General features: G+C 38.1%; 1 protein-coding gene across 7 annotated transcripts in view; it reads left to right on the forward strand.

Annotated features, from left to right (window-relative positions):
• Window positions 1–12103: 12103 nt before the first annotated feature.
• LOC107095642 (transcription factor 12-like) overlaps window positions 12104–22844 on the forward strand; it is a 32943-nt gene continuing 22202 nt past the window's right edge. For 6 of the 7 annotated variants that reach the window (XM_015391821.1, XM_015391823.1, XM_015391822.1 and 3 more), the window contains exon 1: window positions 21899–22119. In XM_015391821.1, coding sequence (XP_015247307.1) covers window positions 22051–22119 — 69 coding nt within the window. In that variant the 5' untranslated portion in view covers window positions 21899–22050. Of the gene's footprint in view, window positions 12181–21898; window positions 22120–22844 lie in introns of those variants that run through there. The other variant, XM_015391826.1, reaches the window with a different exon arrangement.

The raw sequence follows: 22844 nt of genomic DNA on the forward strand, positions 1-22844 counted from the left end.
GGGCTTATCTGGACACAAGATTTTCCAATCAGATGACCTGTTTTGTTAGATTTTTAAAGGAGCAATAAGCAAAATTTCCCTCCTATGTGGGCCGTTGAGCGCTGTTTGTAGACCAAAATAAGAAGTGTGACAGGTGAAACCACCTGAAAGCCCCTCCACCTTCTCAGCCGCCGCCTTGTATACACATATTTGCAAAAGATGAACACAGGAAAAAGCATCACCTTTCCGAGAAAGATGTCTTGCAAAGAAGTACGTCACTCATAACATTATAATGAGTTGGCAAGAGAACTTCATTTTGGTAAACGATGGTCTTCAGGTGAACGTTTCAGTCCACTGGATGCGCTCTCTGTCGCTTTGCTGCTACGCTACGCTGCTCTCTCTGGGCAGGGAGGGGCTAAGCTCAGAGTGGAAGCTATTTACATGGACCCACATGCATGGCTGGCTTCTAAACAGAGAACTGGAGAACAACACAGAAAGATGGTTTGTGATGCCACATCATATTCCATCACTATATTTAGATCCTTCTAAAATAACACGTTTTTGCCTGTTGCTCCTTTGCAATTAAGAATAATAACATAGTTTCTGTAGACAGTTTCTTGAAAAATTTGTTTTATTATCAACAAGTGTGTTACCTTGTTTTTTCGTGGATCTAAAGTTCTTTAGACAAAGACTTAAAGACTCTTGAAAAAGATGTTTTAAGTCTCAATGGGATTTTTTTTCCTGGTTAAATAAAGGTAAAAAAAAAAATAATAATTACCAAAGAAAATTCTGATATGATAAATTAGGTTGTACGGTTGACATGATACTTAAATGTAAAAGTAGATGCATTTGCCACCATTTTGGAGACTACAGTATTACCTTTAATAGGATTCTTTCTGATAAAGATCATATGGATAAAGTACCTCCAAGAACAATAGCGATTAAATATCAGACGGGATTAACTCAGACAGTCTGAAAACCTTCAAAATAAAAGGTTCAAGCTTTCACAATTCAGTCCTTACATCAAAAGGCATGTTATAAACCTAATTGAAATAGTTGAAAATGTATTTTTCATGTTTGAATAAATAAACTTTGTTGTCTATCATGGTGGGAATTCTAAAATATCCTAAAATTAAAATTTTCTATCAACAGATTTTTCTTAAGCGCCTCTATAGTTGCTGTTTATCGTATTTCGGTTGAAATAAAGTGTTATTTACATCACTATGACATGACGATGAACATAGATTGCCTTCTGCAGTGAGATGCCTCACAAGCATTCCTACACCTTCACACCTTTGAGTGATATGCTAATTATCAGGCTCACACAGCATTTTCATCTAAACTCATGAAATCTTTTTTTCCCCTTGTGAGATTATATGAATAGGGACTCGCTAAGCGATGGTAGACTTCCTACCATTTATTTGATGGATTGCGGCCGCAGTAATTAAAGCGTTTTAATCATGCTAGTTTTTGTATTATCTACCCGTTCCTGATGTTTTGCGGAAAGCCATGAATTTGGCTTCCCGTCAGCGCCTGCTCGCAGTTTAATTAATAGTTCTATGGCAGAAAAAGAAAAACACGTCCTCCTGTTCCTCATAAAACAAATAGGCTTTGCTGAAATGTAATAATAATATTAGTGTTGCTCTTGTTGTGCGGCTGTGATCACACAGGCCTGTTTACAGCAGGGAAAACAGAACAAGCCTGTTACACATGTGAACAGATACATTCTGCTTTTCTTCTTCTTTCTTTACACTGTAAACCACCCACTCTTTATGGGATGTTTAAAAGCTGAAAATTTAAATTAAAAAAAGTGTTTTGCACCAAACATTTAGTATTATTTCTATTCTCTGCCAAATACTCTTTATCATAGTGACCTATTTCGCTCACTTACTTTCAGCCGCCGAGGATCAGACATAAGATTTTGTCACTGGAAGATATTTTATTCAGCTAATTTAGGCTCTGGGCTTCAGAAGCGACCAAGCCAGCACTATGCTCCACATGATGTATCACTTTGTTCTACTTTACTCCAGCAGCACACAGATACATATTCCTGAAATTTATGTGTAAATTTCTGTAAATCTTTGCAAGCAGACGGTTACCAGAGACAGAATTGAACATGAAATCACAGGAACTTGGCATGAGAAGTGAAGTGAAAAACGTTGGTGTACAGGCCCCAGAGTGCTGCCGAACCCATTTCTGTTTCTGGTCGATTCATGAGAAATGAAGCAGGAATTAAAGCAGAAAATAAACTCAGGGTTATTGTGAGTTTTCCAATCCCTGGTAGTTTTTACTAAGATTTTCACACTTATTCAGAGCAGCTGTTAAATGATAGTAGGTGATCAATTTAATTTAAGAAGATCTTTGAAAGGTTTTCATCAGTTACAGAAATAAAGTACCTACAGTTGGACATCAGTAATCTTTATAATATGCTCCAATTAAAAGCCATTATCACTGCAGGTAATATGAGTGTATTGTTATTTCTGAAAGCTCCATAACACCATCAACAAACCCTTGAACTGCATATAAGACAAAAAATGTCTCCTATAACACTTAGCTCCAGTAAAAAACGTAGATGTAAGACAGAAATGCTGTATTTCATTATACCAGAGTACTAACTAGACAAACATTTCCAGTAAAGCTATAGCATTCATAAGACATTATCTAAAGTGATGAATTCAAAAGCTTAAGACAGAGAGATCAGATTAGATTATATAAAAAAGCAAAAAGGCCTGTTAGGGTTTATTGATTCAAATTAGCATTAGATAAATTAAAATGGTTCAGATTTTACTGAAAGGTTTAGATATAAGGATCATTCTTCCATTATGGGTGTTCAAAGACAAAGTTAAGTCTAATGTTTAGCCTAATGATGCGTTACAATGTACACATAAAATGTATAACCTGCTTTTCTTTGTCTGACATATTGCCAGAAATTTGCTCGGCCAGCGAAAGCAAGGGCTCCACTATGTCATGGAGCCTGCTGGTTGTTGATTTTACCTCAACATGGTGGACATGAATTTTACGTCGTTGTGCTTTGGTGCTTTGGAAAGCGGAAACAAAGCCATCTGCATCGACGTCCCTGGGTTCACCATATTCTCCGGTATGGAAAATACCACCAGCTCCTCCAGGAACTGCGTCCAGATGATAGTCACTTTGAGCAGGAATTCTGCCTATCCGTACACATTTTGGCCACTTTTGGCAGAAGCGTGTCTAATGTACAGGTCCGCCTGCCACACTGTCGTTAGGGAAGGTTTGAAAAATATTAAATGACTGTTTCATACAATTAGATATATTTTTTTACATTTACACTTTATTACCTTGGAGCTTTACTTGATTTAATCAGATATGTAATTTCAAGAGGAAATTGCTTCAAACCCCTCTGGACTTAAAGGGTTTACCCCTTCAAAGATTGTGCTTTATAGATTTAGATTTGGTGATGAGCTCCTAGTCTTTGAGGCTGGCAGTGCTCCTTTCCATCACCCTAATCTTTAGCTTCCTCCACACATTTTCTGTCATTCAAGTCAAGGCTCTGCTTGGTTCACTTTAAAGTTTTCTTGTTATTTCTACTGAGAAAAAATTCTGTGGGTATGCAAAGATCTCTTCTGTTGAGACTTCAGCTTAAGTGGATTCCCCATTGAAAGTCAGATTAACTCCATCTAACACAGTCACCTAAGCATTTTGTCCTGACCTGTAGGAGGTAGTTTCTAAATATGTGACTTATACATGAGTCAGATTTTTTGCAACCCAGTGTGAGATCATCTCTTTAATGTGGACTGAAATGGTGTTAAATTGTCTCGTTTAAGAAGGGCAGTGTGTTTTCTTTGGGTTGTTTCCCTGTAGAACTTTACTGCTTCTTTGCATGAACTTTAGTTGATGTGTTTCACAAACACATCTGTCTGCTTGCTGGGTTTGAATTACAACGGTGGCCATCAATTATTCATATCAAAACCAGTGTGGGTGACAAAACACATGCTGGCAATGAATATTTAACTCTTGCACTTGAGCAGCCTTTTTCTTTTGCTCCAGATACATCTAAAGAATAAAAAATGATTTTCACTAAACCACTTTTACATATTAGACTCAAAGTACAGAAATTGAAATTCTCGTCAGTGTAGATGTTTCATCATCCTGCCATTATAGTGAACGTTGGTGGTAACCGACAACTTAATCCTATTTCCTTTCGCAAGAGCAATGGCTCAGAACAGTATGGCATTATTGTTACAGGAGAAGCAGCTTTGCCAGTTAAACCATCTTCCCTGATTTCCTCAGCTTCCTGCGTCCCCAGAGAGGGTGCGCACAGATGCAGAAAAACTGTCTCCTTCAGGAGTGCTCAGATAAGCACAAGTGGATTCTCATAGTTGTACCCTTGTTCACCTGTGCTTGTGGAAAAGGGGCTGAGATCAGTCATTGTGGGGCAAAAGATCCAGCATATGCATGTTGTTTTTTTTAAACCACAAAAATGCTTTATATAAATACTACTTTTTCCCCAGAGTCAACAGAATTAAGGTCCAGGTCCAGTCTATCATAGTAAATGTTAGTGTTAAAGTTATTCCTCATTCTCTCAGAGGAGCTCTTATTTGTTTTTTGTTTTTTCTAGGAGAGTAAAACTGCTGAGTTTGGATGCTTTGATATGTATGATCCAAGTGTATACAGTATTCTGCACTTAAATTTGTATTTCTCAGCTGACAGCTGCTTTCAAGCTTCCATTAAAGTCATACACACTGGACATTACACTGATCAAAGAGCTCTGATAATCAGCTCACGGAAACCATTTGCATGCTGACATCCTCATGAGTTATGGCAGTTCTACTAAAGGATACCATTCGACTTTTCGCCCTCACATTATTTTAATACTCTTGAGGCTTTATAGGACGACTGGACCTTTTTGATGTGATTTAAGAAAAAAATTATACAAAAGATAAGGCAGAAAACTACATTTAAAGTGAGATTTACCGGTAGTTAGATATTTATCCATGGGCGTGCAGCTGACGCAGTGGTTGGCACGTACGTCCCATGTATGGAGGTCTTAGTCCTCGACGTGGTCGACCCGGGTTCGATTCTGACCGGTCCTCTGCGGCATGTCTCTCCCCCCCCCTCTCTCATAGCCCCTTTCCTGTCAGCCTACTGTTGAAAAAAACGAGCAAGAACTGGGTAAAAAAAAACAAAAGTTGATCCATTTTAGTAATATAAAAATCATATACCATGTATTAATAATAATTATAAAGAGTTAAATATTTCTCAGTACTTTTGAATTGCACCATAGACCTCTGAAGAGGATGTTTTGTTATGTTCTTGTGATGTCCTTCGCATTGATAGAGAAAACTGCTGAGGCGAAGGCCGACCAGTTAAAAGTCATGGACAGAATAAGTGATTGCTGAAGAAGTTGGCTGTTCGAAAAGGGCTGTATTCAAGCATGAAAAGGGAAATGTTCTATAGGAACAGAGATAACTGCGGCCTGGGGAGGGTTGCTAAGCAAAGCCCAACTGGTGTTGGTCCACTGGGTAGTGTCAAATCCAAAGTCAGTGCCGCTGTCCACCCAGAAATTTGAGAGCTCCTCATGCTTCCCTCTGACATGATTTAGAAAGAAGCAGCAGGAGTTGTTACCTGCCCACCCTGCTGTTGAATTATGATGGTATCTCTGTGCTTTATGAGCCAGAAAATTGGCCTAATTAAAACATTATGCTGATTTTATTTCTATGTTTTCTATGTTGTTACAGGTAAATCAGAGCGTGCTCCGTTTATTGGCTATGGGAGGGATCCTGGAGCATCTGGTTGCCAGGTAGGTTTCACCGTGGAAAAAATGTTCACTCTTAACTGTGTGTGCTTTTCCATATTAAGCAAAAAGAAAAAAAAAAGTAAAGAAAAAATGGAAACCACTACTTTATGAATTATGAGGAATGATGAGGCTCATATGGATGTTGTTAATTGGTGTGAAGAAGGAGTCGTTTCAGTGTAACTGCAGTGGACTGAAGGTAATTGTACTACAGCAAAGGAATATAGTGCAAACATAAGGTAACCAATTTGTAACTTCATGTCAAACAGATTTTTGTAAAATCAGTGTGAATTTAACACACTCACATTTCTCCTGCAGGCAGTTTTGTTTATTTATTTACTTTTTGTAGAAAGCTATCGTGTTGGAAACATCACATTATAACTTTTCTTTATCCACTAGACACGTAAATTGTTTTTAATTTGTACCCAAGTATTCCTAATGTAGGGGTGCAGTACTATAAAATGATGACACAAGAAGCCAGGAATAGATATTAATCAGACATCATTTTAGGGCAGAACTACTTCAGAGTACTTAATTGTGGCACTATTGTTTGCAATTGTTGTAACAATATCGACTACGATTAACTCTCATCTTTTGGACACTTTTCTTTTTTCACTCTGGCACAATGTTCCAAACACTCTCTATGAGCTCAAGCATCACAGCTGGTTGAGAAATAAGAGTCCCTTCAGTCATGCATACGCTATTAAGACTTCTACATTTAGGGCAGCAACTAACGATTATTTTGCTAAGTGATTAATCTGTTGGTTATTGTTTCAATTAATCAATTAATGTTTTGATATTAAAAGGTTCTTATAAGAAAATTTTTAAACAAACAAATAATTTTTCTCTTCTGGGTAGAGCATATTGACTTAATATCTTAAATGCAAATTATTTTTATAGTTTTTTACAATTTTATTATAATTGCTGCTCTAAGTGAGTCGCTCTTTCAGCTAAAGGCATGTTCGTCTCTATACCAGAGTTAATGATTAATTGATTACTAAATTAGTTGACGATTGTTTCAATAATGGATTAATCCAGATTAATCCAATTCATTGTTTCAGCGACATACTCCATGAGAACAGGGACACTGGTTCTCCTACCCTCAGCAAATGGTATCATTTTGTTCTCTCACTGCTTTCTTGTTGGGTCTCTGCTTGTTCTTGACACAATGCCTGGGCAGAAGTTTTTTCTTGAAGGGTGTTCGACTACTGTGCTGTGATTGGACAGGATTTGCATGGACATGGGCAAAATATTAGTTATGAGTACAGCTTTAAATCCCAAATAAACTAGCTCAACAGCTTCAAGCTAGAGGTTATGAATGACTTTAACAGTCTTCTTATTGTCCTTTTGCCTAATCTATTTAAAATGAATTGATAAAATACACAGAGGGGGGCTTGGTCCAGATGAAAGAGCAGTCAACATTCATTTATTCTGTCTGTCTTCAACTTATTCTTGTTTGAGTTTTTTGTTGATTTTAATTTATTTGGTTTGTGTTTGTCTTCTCCTGTAGTTTAAAAAAGAAATCCTCCAAATGTAGCTCATACATTTGTTGAGTATTTGGCTGAACTGGAAAAGGAGGCTTCTGCCTCAATCCGTATCATATCACCCCTTGAAGACACTTGTTAGGCATCCTGCCACTTTGGGTTTTCTATACTGCATCTGAGATTGTTTTTCATTTTCGCCTTTCTCAGTGCAAGTTGGATTTTCTTTATATATAATAATAGTAAACTTTAATTCACTGGAATTTGGAGAGATAATCAGCCTGAATAGCTGTAAACCCAGGAAACCTGGACATGTTCCAGGTTCTTAAATAGAATTTTTTCACACCTTGAGGGTGTCTGCACCTCTTGATCCTTTTCACATATTGTTACATTACAGCTATAAAAATGAATGTTTGGATCTTAATTTTATGGTGATGACCAGGCGTGCCCAAGGACGGTCCCTGATTAGCTTCTGTCCAGCAGGTTTTCAATGTTTCTTGGCTTAGCATTGCTGATTTTTACTTTTGCAATTTAGCTATTAATGTAAATCAGCTGTCTTAAAGTAGGGAAACCTCCAAAATCTTTAGGGCAGTGGCCCTCGAGGGTCGACTTGGGGCATGCCTGGTATAGACAAACACAAATTTGTGCCGTTGGGGCATTGAAGGTAGATCTAACATGGTTCTCATAATTTTTTATTACTAAAAAGATTCAATCTGTAGTCAAATTTTTTACCCCAGCCCACTGGAGCCCTTTGTCCTTTGTAGAACCACCTTTCATTAACATTACCGTCATTGGTTTTTGGAGGCATGTGTCTCCAAGCTGTTCTCCTTTTGACATGGAAACTTACCCTCATTGTTCTTAAAAAAATATAGTTTTGATTCCTGGTAATTTCCAAGTGTTACTACAGATTATTAGTTGGATTCTGGACTTTATCTGGACCCTTCTAACCTATTAAGGTGCTCTTATCGTGACCTTTTCCAGTGTAGAGTGTAGGTTTAGATCATAGTTTCTGTTGACAGATAACCTCCACTGCTGTTTGATGCCTTCCGCCCCGTATTTATCCACATCCTTATTTCTTTAAGCTGTGACCAGCTTCTCCATCCCTGTGTAAAAACAGCATATCCAGAGCATGATGCTACCACAGCCATGTTTTGCAGTGAAAACGTGGTGATCAGTGCAAGGACCGTGCTGTTGACAGTGTCTTTTTATGTTTGCTGCCATACCTTTCAATTCTACATACATTCCACTGATAGAATGAACAATACTATTGAATTTAATGTTGTTTCTTTCCTAACTTAGCGGTAAACTTATCCACAACTTAATCATTGACCTATCTGCTTCATGATGTAAAGAGTAAAGGGGGCTAAGTACAAATCAGCGGAAGACTTCCCTGATTCTTGCAGACAATATGAAAACTTGGCTACCATACAATTTCAGTATGAATATAGAAAGAATAAAAGCTTAAGAGCGACTTCCAAAGAAACCCCAAAATAAATGCCTGTAGAAATGTATGACAATTGTTTTGACGTCTTACAAAAACATCTCCAACATGAAATAGAAAAACCCCCAAAAACATTTGCCTTAAAAAACAACTACACATAAAACAAAATAAATGCTGGAAGAGAGTCAGGGATCAGTGCTGTAACCCAAGACTTTAATAAATTCTACTGCCATATATATTGATATTGAAATTTTGTCCAGCCCTAATGAAAAACCTGTTTTCTTTTCCTTCCACCTCCACATGATCTGTTATCTGTATTAGTCCAATGCATAATATCCCAGTTAAACACAAAGAACCTTGTTGTAATGAGACAAAATATAGAATAGCTTAATATAAATATATCACTTGGAATAGAACTCCTATAAACCTTACACTTCAGCAGATTGCTTTGACTAGACCAAGCCCTCAAAGTTCTGCTTTTATCCAAATTGGCAAGGCTGAGGTAGTTAAATATACTTAGAAACACATTACCGGTTACTTGTTTTTTTATGGTTGAATTTGTTCTGATCTTTATAAAAATAAAAGTAGCCCACAGTTACTTCTGGTATGATTACTACAGATGTATTATTCTGCTTTTCTTTTTTTTTTCTCACTCTGTTTTCCGTGTCTTTCAGGCATCTCTCAGGCCAGATGTTGGATTGACAAGTCCCAATTCTGTGACCACGTCGGGGAAATCCACTGCTCCGTTTTACTCCTTTAATGCAGCCAATCCCAGAAGGCGTTCACTACAAGACGCTCCACCGATCGGTCAGTGCTGTCCTATTGAATTCAAAGAAAGTCCCCAAATACAGGGATTATTTAGGTTTTAGAATAATATTTAAAGTCACTACGGTGTTTCTGAGGCAGCTTAGGTTTTAATATACACAAACCTGAAGTCTAATACTTTGAAAATGTTCCTTATTTACTCTACTGCTGGCCTACAGTTAAGTGTTTATTAACATGTTGTGTTTAGGGATGGATAGACAGGAAATATCTATGCCCTGGTTTTCAAGGGTGCAGCACTGCTTTTGTCTTTTAGAGCTTTGATCATTGATGTTTCCGTCTTGATACATATCAGATATACTAAAAAAAAGTGACTAAATCAAGAACTATAGAAAATAGGGAATGATTCATTAAGATGCCTTAAAGAAATGATGTAGACTTAAAAAAAAAAAAAAACTGTAAAAACTCTGTAAAAATATGCAGCTTTTTTCTCCTGCCAGACTTTCTGTCGTCATTCAGAGGTAATTTAGTTTTACCAAAATGATTTCTATTTGCTAAAATCCAGAATGCTGAGAAAGTTTCCCTAAGATTTTGTAAAACTTCAATTCCCTAAAGCAATGCCGTTTAATGTTTAGCCACCGGGGACGCTAGACCTGCAACTTCCAGGTTCAGCTAACCTGGCCAGGCAGATTGCTAACACGTAGAACTGTTGTTTAGTTCTACACATTATAAATCTGGAAAAAACCCTCCGAACTAATTGGATGGAGCAACACCTTGTGTTCGCCTATCAAAGTTTGGTTACAGGCAATCGCTTTGACAAATAAAAACGTCAGCAGACATCATGAGAAACCACTTCTTAAGCTTTAAAGCTGTTGCTCTTTCAAAAGTTATGCAGTGTTCCTTGTCATTATTTGGTAAATAGGTGAAACTGGAAGTATCCTTTCACAGTTTTTCCTGAGTAGTTAGCAGGACTTTTGTCCTATTTGTCCTGACAGAGCTGGTGAAGCTGAGTTTCCAAGCCTCCTTGATCACCCAAAGCTTTTCAGCAGCCTTCACAATGGCGCTACTTTAGGAATAATTTGGCTGTATAATTACAGTAATCATCACATTCTCAATACCCATTTGTCCTTAAGTTAAAACTTCCTTATTAACATATTTACCATGATGCAGCCAACCCCTTCACAGGCTTGCAAGCTCTCTCCTTTTTACTTTAAATTTAGCAATGGTCATGATAGCCATATACTTAATTTTTAGTTTTATCAGAAGCCTGGATGTTTCTTTAAAAATCCGTTATTAGGTGCATTTGCAAATGGTAATCAAGATCTGAACTCTGCTATCCTAGTAAATGACTTGTTTCGAGGTGGATAAGGAGCCTGTTTAACCAGCCTTAGTCTGCATTTTAAGAAGGACTTTATCTTTATTTCTGAGTTGAGAAAAAGCACATCTCCATCTTGAACTGCTGGATCTTTGGAGATCCTGTTCTGTTTACTATAAACCAGACTTACAGAGATCTGATTACTCTAGATTTCTGTTTTGTTTTGTTTTGTTTGTTTGAGGTGTTTTCTTAAAAAAGAAGCCTACAAAGTAACGGTGATGACACCATCATGTGATCTTTACCTCCTGTTTAAAGACAATACATGTTTTAGTGATTGCAAACATCAGATTTTGTGTAGGAATTAAAAATGTACTGATAGTTACTGTATAATTTTAGTTATATCAGCTGTTTAGTCTAAAAAGTAGTGATGAAGATTTATGTGTATGTAAATATCTGTTTTTAACTGTATATAATGAAAGAACTGTGATTTAGGCTACGTTCACACTGCAGCCTGAAGTGACCCAAATCCGATTTTTTTGCCCATATGCGACCTAGATCTGATCGTTTCATGGTTGTCTAAACAACATAGATCTGATTTTTTTCCAATCCGACCCAGGCCACTTGGCGATGTGGTCCTGAATCCGATACGAATCTGAATGACCAGGTCGGATTAATCCGACCTGAACGTCATTAATACCCGACAAAGGTCGCTATTATGCGTCTTGCTACGCAGAAGCGGCAAGAAAAACAACAACCATGGCAGATGATGATGCGAAGAGCGGTATTTATCTTTAACCATATTGAAAAGATTGAGTTTTCATGGTTGTAAAAGACCGCTAGATGTGCGCCGGCACTACCATCCAGGTTTACTTCCGGAAAAAAAGAGCACGCTGGCCTGTGACGTCATTGCGTCCTCTACTGCGTATGCGGGACACTTGCATTGTATGACTGCAGTTCACACAGGAGATCACATACAAGTCGCATATATTTGGAAATATGAACGGCAATGTAAAAAAAATCGGATTTCGCAAAAAAAATCGGAATTGAGCATCAAGGCCTGCTGTGTGAACATAGCCATAGTCTCTGACTCGAACCAGGAGAGAGACATTAGAGATCAACATTAACCATCTCTATGAGAAAAGAGAAACATGTGAAGCACATATGTAGCCATGTTCCTGTCAATCTACTGTAAATAATCCTTTTTGTTATGTTTTGTAGACATATTGCGCTACCAAACAATAGCTTAGTCCTGAAAACATGTTTTCTTTTTCCTGCTTTACCCACAAGTGCTGGGTTCTGCTTTTGAATGAATCCGTGTGCTTTCATCTTTCCACAGATCCACTACAAACAAAAAAGGTTCGCAAGGTCCCTCCTGGCCTGCCTTCATCTGTGAGTGGAAGATCATCTCCCTCTCATATAAATAGATTTCACAGTGAGCCTACCTGAACAAACACACACATCTTCTACTGCTCTCCCTTTTTTCTACACGTGTACACAAAGAGCCGCCCTGACATCCGCTCTACGCTCCAGGAGATTTTGTCGTGTTTGTTCGCTTTGTTTAGCCGTGACACCTCGAGTCCCTGTTGGTTGTTTTAGGAAGTTGTGATGTTTGTTGTTTACGTTCTTCTTGTTTAATCTTAACATGTAACAGTCTCTGTAGGATGCAGCCTTTTCTGTATTTATTTAGCCTTCTGTGCAGGCCCACATGCATCAATATGTGTGTGTGGACCTTGGGGTGATTGATTTTCAGTACTATGCTGTCACAGGCTAGCCTCCTCACAGCCTCTCCTGGGAGAAAGAGAGGCTGTCAGAGCGGATCCCAAGCTCTGCTCTTTTGATGTTTAATTAGTCATTATGTGGCTGAACAGGAGGACAGACAGAGATTAATAGCACAGAATATCTGAAATTTCTATTGGTAATGATCCCGGCGGAGCAGACGCCATTAGGATGCAGAGAAGTGTGGAGATCAGCTTGTATTCGCTCAGACAGGGGGTGTTGGAGTTCATTAATATGCATAAATCAGTAAGTCAGATGTTCAATGTTAAAACCCTGGTGGATCAGTGAAGACTTTTATTCAAAATTTTCTTAATTTCTAGAAATGCCACTAGACAATACAATTTAAGAGAAAAGCTGGCGGTTCTCCAAAATCCCCCTTTTTAAACAATAAGCCCTTCTTTTTTTTCTTCCTGGGATGAGATTGGATTTGCTTTTTAGGGTTTCTGAAAATTGTCGCCTTTACCGCTGTTTCACAGAAATTAAATATGGAACAGGGCAGCGAGCATAAAGGGGTTGGCTTGCGTTTTGTTTCTGGATTTGTTTTTGAAAAGAAGTTTGTCGAAGCATGAGGGAGAGAGAGAGAGAGCAGCGGTCCCCGGCAGAGGCAGGAACGTGAGCTGCCTCCTTCTTAACTAAGTGATATATTTGAGGTCTTGTCAGGCGGCGGGAGGGAGGGAGGTAAAGAATGGTTGCCTCATGGGTTACATCTCTTTGTTGTGTAAATGGACGCCAGGCTTTTATTTGTCACTACTTAACACATGGGCGCAGGTGCGGTTCTGTGACTCATAAGAGTACAATCAAGCAGCACAATGCAGGATGGGGAAAAACAGTGACAGAGCATTGGATAAAATCCAGCTCCGTCTTGTCACTCCGCACAGCTCAGAAGATAAAGCCAGGAGCTTGTAGGAATAATCCCAGTTAGACTTTGATCCCATTTCAAAGAATAAAGATCACACTGTTGAATAGCTATAGGTCTCTTAAAGTCTGCTGAGAGAGAAGGCAAAATTTAAATCTCCTTTCTGGTTATGCTTTTTCTTTTTGTAGCTATTACAGTCTTTGGAAGCAAAGGTGAGGAATATCGAGGTTTGGTTATCAGTCCTAATCTGTGTTTGTACTGCCGGCAGCGGTACACGGAGTAGTGAAGGTGATGTAGGAGGAGTGTCGAGGGGAAGGCGCACCTGGAGCCGGAGGCAGCTGTGTGAGGAGCCTGCAGCGTACCTGTAAAGCATGGATGCAGCTGCACATGCCGCTGAAAGCTTCTGCTGGTGTAAGCAAACTCAAGAGCCTGAACTGAGACCTGAAAAGCTGGGGTGATTTAAAAAAAAAAAAGGATCCACATAGTGCTTCCTATCATTATGTCTACTGCTGGGAATTTTCTTATTTATTCCATCCTCATCCCAACCTTTTTTTATCTGGCTGGTATTCTTGCTCCCCAAGTCTAAAAATAATTCAAAGAGTTTAAATCAGATGAGCATTTGCAAGTTGCAGGCAGAGGTTGGATGTGTTTGTATGTGTGTGTGTGTGTGTGTGTACGCTCTGTGATGAAGCTGAATCAAAATATTTACTGGAGCACATCCTCTGTGCATTTAGGTTTTGACACTGCAGCACACCAGGATGTGAAGACTATCTAGAAAGACCAGCTGGTGATTGCAAACATTTCAATGTTTATGGGTTTTTTCCCTTCATCACATATACAGACAGTCCCCTCTTTAAGCCACACACATACTTACTTCCCTCTGTGGTCTGATGCTAGGTTGCTGGAAAACTTTTCGCCAGAGATGTGAATAAAATTGACATGTTTTTTGAAAAAAAGATTGAAGCTATTAAAAGCACACATCTTTCCAGGGGCAAAGTAGAAATCCTTCAGTTTTTATGACATTAGATTACTGGGCTATAATTGGCTCCCTGAAATTATTTGGCTGTATAAACTGAGCACCTTAAGTGAAGGACAGCGCACTGTCATTGGACAGATGAGATGCTGTGGAAGGATGCTGATGGGCAGCTGCGTGGGCACCTGTCTTGATAGAAGGACTAAAAAAGAAGAAGGAGTAGAGAGAGAGAGAGCGTTTTGTAGCTCGTGGGGGAAAGTTGCATCTTGTAGGATATTTATGGGAATCTGCAAGGGCACGATCTGTATGTGTGTTCGTCTGTGTGTCAGCTTGTTTGTGTAAACAGTGTATTTCTTTTTTTTTTTCACTCCCCCTTGTCAGAAGCATAGCGGCTTGATGTGACACTTCCTCCCCGGCTTTGGTGACGGTATAGCTGCGGGATAAGAAAAAGAAAGTGGTGGGGTGAGATTCGTCTGCCCTCGGGGACTTTTTGCAAGCGAGAACCCTGAGTGTGGATGACAAAAAAGATTGACATTTGCTTTTGACAGATCACTCAGACACCCTTGTTTCTCAGAGAGTTGTACTGTGTGAGTTGAAAGAAAGGAAGTGTGCTCAAGGCTCTGAATCTTAAGACCTAGAAATGTTCCTCACAGTACTGTCTGCTGCATGACATTCAAACAGCCTCAGTTTTTCTATCTCATTGTCTTTCAGAGGTAACAACACCATAAAGCAGAGGAAGCATAAAAAATCAAACAACAAATCTATGCATTTTTCTAATTTTGTTTGACTGAGAAACAAAACAAGAGTCTAGACTGGAAAATGGTGAACACACACATGATCACATATTACCACATCACCTGCATATTATTTTACAACATATAGCGACTCTTTCTCGAAAAAAAACCCTAATACCAGCAGAGGGAGTTTATTAAATGCCTTTTCCGGATATCGAACAATAGATAAAATATTCTGTTTGTAATATTTGCATCATTTTTGGCTCTTACTAAGAACCTCTATTAGTAATTATACCTAAATCATTAAGAATACATTGGTTAATTGGTTCAATAAAGGATTAATCAAAATGTTGATTTTATTTTCTGCTGCTTTGAAAACACTTTTATGAATGGCTCTTAAAAGATAAGCTACAAAACACATACAGCTGTTCTTGAAGGTTTACATACCCTCCCATTAAAAAAAAATGATAGATTCACTCTAGTAACACATAACTGAAAAAATTAATAATAAACAAATATTTACTAAATTATATTTTATTAAAATAAAACATTGATTTTGAATTTCTGTGTTAAAAAAAATAAATTTAAAAAACAAACTATCTCAGAAAAATTAAAGTACCTTGGTCATGAACATTGAAATAACATATCTGTTAACCGTGGCTAAAAATGTAAAGAACATTTCCTGAACAATGAGTTGTAGTTATCAACAGTTAGTGATATTTTTCTCTGTGTCGGGTTTAAATTACATTTCTTTTGATTTCAACAGGATCTCTGTAATTAAACGTGATTAAAACAGGAGGAAGGGAACTGGGTTTGTTTTGCTATAGAGTCGGCACATTAACACAGCAGGCATAAAACATAAGAAATCCGGCATCTTAAATTTAAACACTTAAAGCCGAACCGTTAGAAAAGGCTTTCATATTTTTCTCTTGTTTAAAAAAACAGTTGAAGCTCTCTTTTGAGGAATACAAAAGTGCACAGAAAAGGCAAAGTATGCGTTATCCATGGTAAACATCTGTCGCAACTTTTTCATGTGTTTTATTTGGATATGTATTGTTGTTGTTTTTTTTTTTCATATAGGAATATGATTAAACAACACAGGCACTGTCTGCTGCACAGAGTGGATATGCTGTGAGCTTTATTCCTGTAAATAGTAAATATCCACCGTAGGCGACCCTCAGTAAATATTATAATATATATAATAATACTATATTCAAAACAATCTGTAAGCACTTTAAAGTTTGTCTATTGCATAATGTAAGTGGGTAAAATCATTTGGGCTGTCAGTGTAAATGTTTAAAAGGCATCAATTGGACCTGCATCGCAAGAAATGGCCTGCCCATCGGTGGATGGACCAGTGACCCCTGCCCAAATGCAATCCTAAAAAGCATTAGAATTGGGCCAAAACCCACAATAGGAAAAGTTTGCCTCCATCTCCTATAAGGTTCCTGCAGAATCAAGCTAAAAGTCCAGTTAAAGGTCCTGCTGTTAAGTTTCACTAACGATTATTTTGCAAATAAATTAATCTGTTGATTATTTTTCTGATTAATCGTTTAATAATCGGATAGCAAAATGTTCCTTAAAGAAAATGTTTTATTATATTAGCTTAATTAAACTTTTCCACTTCTGGATAGAGCATATTGACAGAATAAATATATTTTTTATATTTTAAATGCTAAAATGTTTAAATATTGTTTTTACAATTTTGGTATAATTACTCCTCTAACTGGGTTGCTCTCTCTGCTAAAAGCAAGTTTTAGAGTCTCTAAACTCCATTTAAGGATTAATCGATTATTTGATTATTTGACGACTATTTCAAAAATTGATTAATCCCGATGAATAGGATTAATTGTTTCAGCCATAATTAATATAAAATAATTTTAAGGAGGATTTTTAGTTAAAGCATGATATAATAAGTATGTTTGCAGCTGCTTTTTTATGAGTCAATACATATCTTGTACTAAGTTAAGCCATGATAAAATGTAAAGGTCAGAATTGCAAAACGAATTCCAATATGAGGCCGGAACCAAAGCAAAAGGAATTAAAACTGAATTAATCTGAACTTTCTTTGTACTAGAGGTGTAAAAAACATCTTTACTTCCTGCTTGTCCCCAACCTTAGGGTGGAAATACTTTTTGAAAACATAAACATCACACGAGCATTTTATGTGACCTTATCCTTGCAGTTTCTCCTTAAAATGATCAACCCCTTTAAAGCCTAAACCATGAAATAATTTCCAGAAAATCACAGAAAATTCTGACAAATAAAAAAAAAAACATCCATTTTGAATAAGTCAAATTAGATGAATTATATGTATAATTTGTGATATATTAGGCATCTTTTTTCAATTCTTTTCAAGTGTTTTCTTTTACCTCATGTGTCTGATCGTTCGAGTCAGGTTTTTAGAAAACAAATATCACCAGGATGATGTAGAGGCCTCAAAACTTGTGTATCAAATGTGATTCATAAATAAGTACATAACAAAGTAAAATACAGCTGACTGAATCAGTACTATGAGTTAGAGGTCAAATTTGTGGTCAAGTGATTAAAAGCTGTCCTCGTCCCTTAAATAAATCAGAAGGAGTGATGTATGTTTGATACATAACACAAGTGCCACGTATGAAACCTCAAACTGTGACACAGAAAGTGAACTTTGTGCTACTTTCATCTGTGTTGAACTGGAAGTGAGTCAGTAGTTGATGAGTGTATAAGTTTTTGTACACGCTCTGATCGCTGTTTATGCCTGGAGACGTGTGGATAGATAGTTTGTTTATCTCCTAGATGTTACATTTTACTGCATCTTAGCTGCTAGGATGTAAAGGTTACCTGTATGCCTCTGGTCTCCGACCCGACCCCAGTTAGTGAGCTCCCTGGAGATGCCCTCATCAGATGGCTGATTAGATAGACACACTTGGTTTGACGCGGTGATGCTGAACAGTCACAGCCACCTCTGGGACCTCTGGGCCTCGCCTTTATCTATGTTTGGGTAGTCGAAATTTACAACATACATTAGAGGCTTTAGATAATGGAGCAGGCAAACAAGCCGCAGACCTCACCTCTTTCATCCGCAAGGAGAGGAAGGAGTTAAAAGGACAAAGGGAATGAAAATAATGCACACATTAAAGTCATTACTCGCGTTCCTCGCTGTTGTAAATTATTCATGTTGGCCTTGCGTGAGTCTGCAGCATTATTGCAAACCCCGCTCTCAGATCGCTGGCAGATCCAAGAACATGGCCTGTCAACAATCACCAAGGTAGTGTTTGTTATTTAGAGGCTGTCTGAGCGTCTCTGCTGAGACTCAGGAAATATATGACAGAGCAGCAGGAAGCTCAGAGTCACAGCGTAGAAATACATAAAATGTTCAATACTTTACTCTGTAGCTTCATTAGAAATATAAATGTAGCAGCTCATGATGTGACAGAAGAAGTCTTTATATTTAAAATAAAAATAAGAATATGTTCATCTGCACTTCATGTTTTCAGCTTTGCAAACCAAAGCATAATCAATAGCTTAAAGGATCATATGGGCAGAAGAAAATCCAACTTTCTTTAAACTTCTGAAGGATAGTAGGAAAAATGCTTTTAAATCCTTTAGCTTTTAAACACTTTTAACTTCCAAGGTTCATCTGTTGTCAGTTTGCTGCCCAACACCAGCTGTCAATTATGCCGGAGAGCGTTATAAAAATGTCTGGGAAAATCTAATTCATAGTATTCCTGTGTGCGCAGTAAGTACAGTACGCAGAACCCCGCTAGGCTATCATGACTACAGATTCATAGATACCATCAATAAGCTTGTGGTCACGCTGTCTCCTTCTGTGTTGGAGACATAAAAGGGATTTTTTTTTTTTATTTGATTCAGCTTAAAAGACAGGAGAGCTTGTTTACCCAGATAAAATCATACTCATTTTAAAACAGTGATGCTCTGCAGTTTGTTTTTTTGTTCTTGAATCAGTTGGACATTACTTTTCTCAGTTTAGTCTTGTCCTTCTCTCCTGTGATGCAGAAGCTTTTCTGGTCCTGCCAGAACAAAACAATCTCTCCCTTATCATCTCAAATCAGATTAGCTTAATCTTTCAGAGACTAACAACTTCTCTTTCTCCTCACTGAAGCAGATCTTCTCTGTGATTCACATATATTCAGCTCTTATATTCTCCTTTCTTACAATTCTCTATTTTTCTTAAAATGTTAAGCATTTTTTGGGGGGGGATGATAATGTAGCTAAAAAAGGGTATTTGTCAGGAGACCTGATATTTTTATGTTTTTTTTAAGTTGTGTTTTTTTGGCCATAATGAAGAGGTTAAGTTGAATGATGAAGCCAATGTGATGTATCACCTATCTAATCTTTCCACCTAAAATTATAATATTTAATTATGGATTATTTTTATGGCATATGTGTAAATTTAGAGCAGTACATTTAAAAAAAAAAACTCCCTTATCAATATGGGTTTAACAGCAAAATGCAGCCTAAGATAAGGGCTGAGAAGATTATAGTAATACTATTTTAACTACATAGAAAACCAACAAAAGACAACAATGCTTTTTCAAATACAGAAAGCAATTTCAAACTAAGATGACTGATATTATTTTTCAAAAACTGTTATATCATGATTCACATGGACACATAATATATATATATCTTTAGGTTTTCTAGTTTAGCTCAACATAAAGGTCCTTATCATGTGGAGGAGAGGAGAACCCTTGGAAAATTTTTTTTTTTTTTTTTGTTCACACCCATAAAATTGATCAATTTCATAGTTTTGAGATGAAATAAGATGTAATGCACAACAAATATTTTAAAAATGAAGCATAAATGAATAAACACCTGTTGTTATATTGCTTTAAGTTTTTATAAGGCCTTTTATAGTTTTTCACATTTACAGATTTCTTCTATTTGTTCTCCTGTTGCAGGGAAAATAAATCCAAGAATGTGATGAATGTGGATAAAATTTTGTTTTCATAAAAACCCAGGTTGCTTTCAAAACATGTTTTTCGGATCTTTATGGATATCCTTCGTTATTTCCTCACTAGTCATTCATAGTTTTGGTTGGGAATTAGGGAGCAGCGCTGCTCATTTTCCTGGTTTTCTGCCAAAAATCTGTTAAAATGGTTCAGAATAATACACTTGGGGGTCCCTAAGCATCCTCCCCCCGCTCTCCAAGTCGACCTTCCCTAATTAGAACCAGATCTTCTTACCGGAAACAATCTTCCTGTCTGATGACATCACTGCTAAATCCATTCATGAGGTCGAAGTGAGCTCAGATTTATCTTCCATCCTCTAAACAAATCTCCTGAAAAGCACCTTGTGGTGTTCGTTTCTTCTGAACCAACAGGTGCAGAGTTGAGCCTTCCTTCCTCTGACCGATAAAAAAACAACAAGTTTGTATATGATTCATAAAATCGATTGAAATAAAAGCCTTCTCTGTATCTAACTGGTTATCATTTTATCCTTATGTGTGATCTTATTCCCTTGATTACTGCCCACTTCTTCCCTGTTTTCTCTCTGCAATGCTACGCTCTGTGTCTGGACTTGTTTTAGTCGCCTTCAAACGCTTCTATCGGGAGACTTTTTTTTTTTTTTTCTTGAAGAATCAACTTGAAACAGAGCCAAATTTCAAAACGGCAACAGCATTTAGAGCCGGTGTTTTGGAGGAGTTTAAAAGAGATTGAGAGAAGAAAGGGGGATAAATAATAACAGTGCTAAAAGGAAAAGCATAATAAGGGCCTAGTTTTGTTGGGGAAGTGGAGGCTTTCATCTTTCTATAACTGTAATGTTCTCAATGAGTCTGCAGGCTTGGGTTTAGGCCAGCAAGCTCCGAGTCGCACATGAAAGGCTCCAGTCAGACTGGGCTCTCTCTGGAATATGGTATCCATCCTCTCCTTTCTTCTCCTCTCCTTTGCTCCCCTCCTGCTGCCACCTCATGAAGGTAATGGGGAGCTGTGTGACAGTAAACTATGATAAAATGGCTGTCCGTGTTTTGCCCCCCCCTGCTCTCCCCCGTCTGAGGCCCCCAGGGTTTTGCAAACGGAGCATTATTTTCCTGCTCGACGTCACAAGCCAAACCCCTTTGCAGCTGTTGCATGCTTCAAAACTCGGTGTTTACAGGCACTTCAGCAAAAGGTTCCTGTCAGCTAACACCATAGCTCTCATTGGTAAAATGCCAAAAGCCTTCGTTTTCCCCCTGTTGCTGATGGGTTTTGATCAGCTTTTCCTTTCTCACACAGGAAGGTTCGACTCCTTCCACTAATAACCCCTAACTGGGAATTGATTAATGTGCGGGAACAGGTGAAATCAGCTTCTAGGCCGTCGTCCTCTTACAAACAATTCGCCTCGCTGCCTGCAGACTCATTTCATCATCACAAAAACAAAAAGATTAGACACTTGGGATTAAAACGTTGGGACGTGAACAGGCTCTCTGTTCTTATTTAAGCACTCATTTGATCGCCACACATATTAATCAAATCCTGCTTTACAAAGCCATTATTTTAGTTCCAGTTTGTCAGCGTCACCCTGCAGAAAAGCTGGATTGTTTTTTTTTTTTCTTCCTTTCTTAATTTTTTTTTCTTTTTTTAGGCCTGGAATTAAACATTTTCTTTCTCTCCCTCTCTAAATCCGCTCACACGTTTGTTTTCCGTCCCACCCACTTCCCTTTATCTTTTCTCTACCCACCTCCCCTTCGCCTCCCTTCCCCCCATCCTCTCTTCCTCTTGGCCTCAGCATTTAGAGGCTTAAGCGAGGGATGTACCACGCGAGCCACTCCCTTCTCGCACCCCCCTCCTCCCCTTCCCCTCCCTTTCCCACAGTGTGCAGTGGTACAATCCTGCTTTGCATAAGTTTCCTCTGAGTGGGTCTGGTGTGGAGGCCAGTAGTGAAAGAATTATTAGTCCCTTTTGCACGGTTTGGATGTATGTGTAGAGAGGAAAGCTGCTGCTACACGCCGCTATCATCTAAATAGTTGAAGCTACAATGTATTGCGCCTACCCAGTCCCTGGAATGGGCAGTAACTGTTTAATGTATTACTCCAACGGGAAATCGGTGAGTAGTCTCTTTGGGAATGTGTGTGTTTGTGTGACTGAAGCAGAGAGGAGCTTTCAACCGTCGGTCTCGCTGTGCCTCTCTCTTTCTGAAAGCACTCCTAAGTTTTTATGATTTAGTCATAATCAGATGAAAACGCTGGGTCCAACTTGTGGATGCTTGTGCTCAAGGCTACTCCTGCTGATTTTCCATGATTTTCCATCATTTCAACTCTTTCTATGTGGTTAAGATGAAATGATTTTGATGAGTTAAAAAAAAGGAATAAAAAGTCCTTTAAACTTTATGTTGATCTAATTCTACTTTAAAGCTCAGCAGAAGTTTCTGGATCACGGAACAGAGCAGCGTGGCACAGCGTCGCATTTATTTTTACTGGCTGGTTTCTTCAGCTCTAAGACCTGGTTGAAATAATAACAAGTGGGAGTCTGGGAATGATTAAGGCAAAAGAGGCTGCCTGTTGAGGTTGGACTTTCCTGTTTGCAGATTGAGCTCCAAGCACCAGTGTTGCTGTTATTCCATCTGTTTCTAATCACTTTGGCATTCTGGACGCCACAGGGAGCCTAATGTGATTTCTGAACTTCTCTGTAATCACCTCTTTGATTTTTTGGTGCTCTGAAAACACTCTCTCGTTTTAAGTGCTTCTTTTTGTGTATACATGCATGATTGGGTGTGCGTGTGTGTTGAAGGTGCTTGTCAGTCTTAAAGTGTTGTTTAAGGCTGCAATGCAG

Source organism: Cyprinodon variegatus, unplaced genomic scaffold (genome assembly GCF_000732505.1).
Source record: "Cyprinodon variegatus isolate N-32 unplaced genomic scaffold, C_variegatus-1.0 Scaffold561, whole genome shotgun sequence".
Taxonomy (NCBI): Eukaryota; Metazoa; Chordata; class Actinopteri; order Cyprinodontiformes; family Cyprinodontidae; genus Cyprinodon; species Cyprinodon variegatus.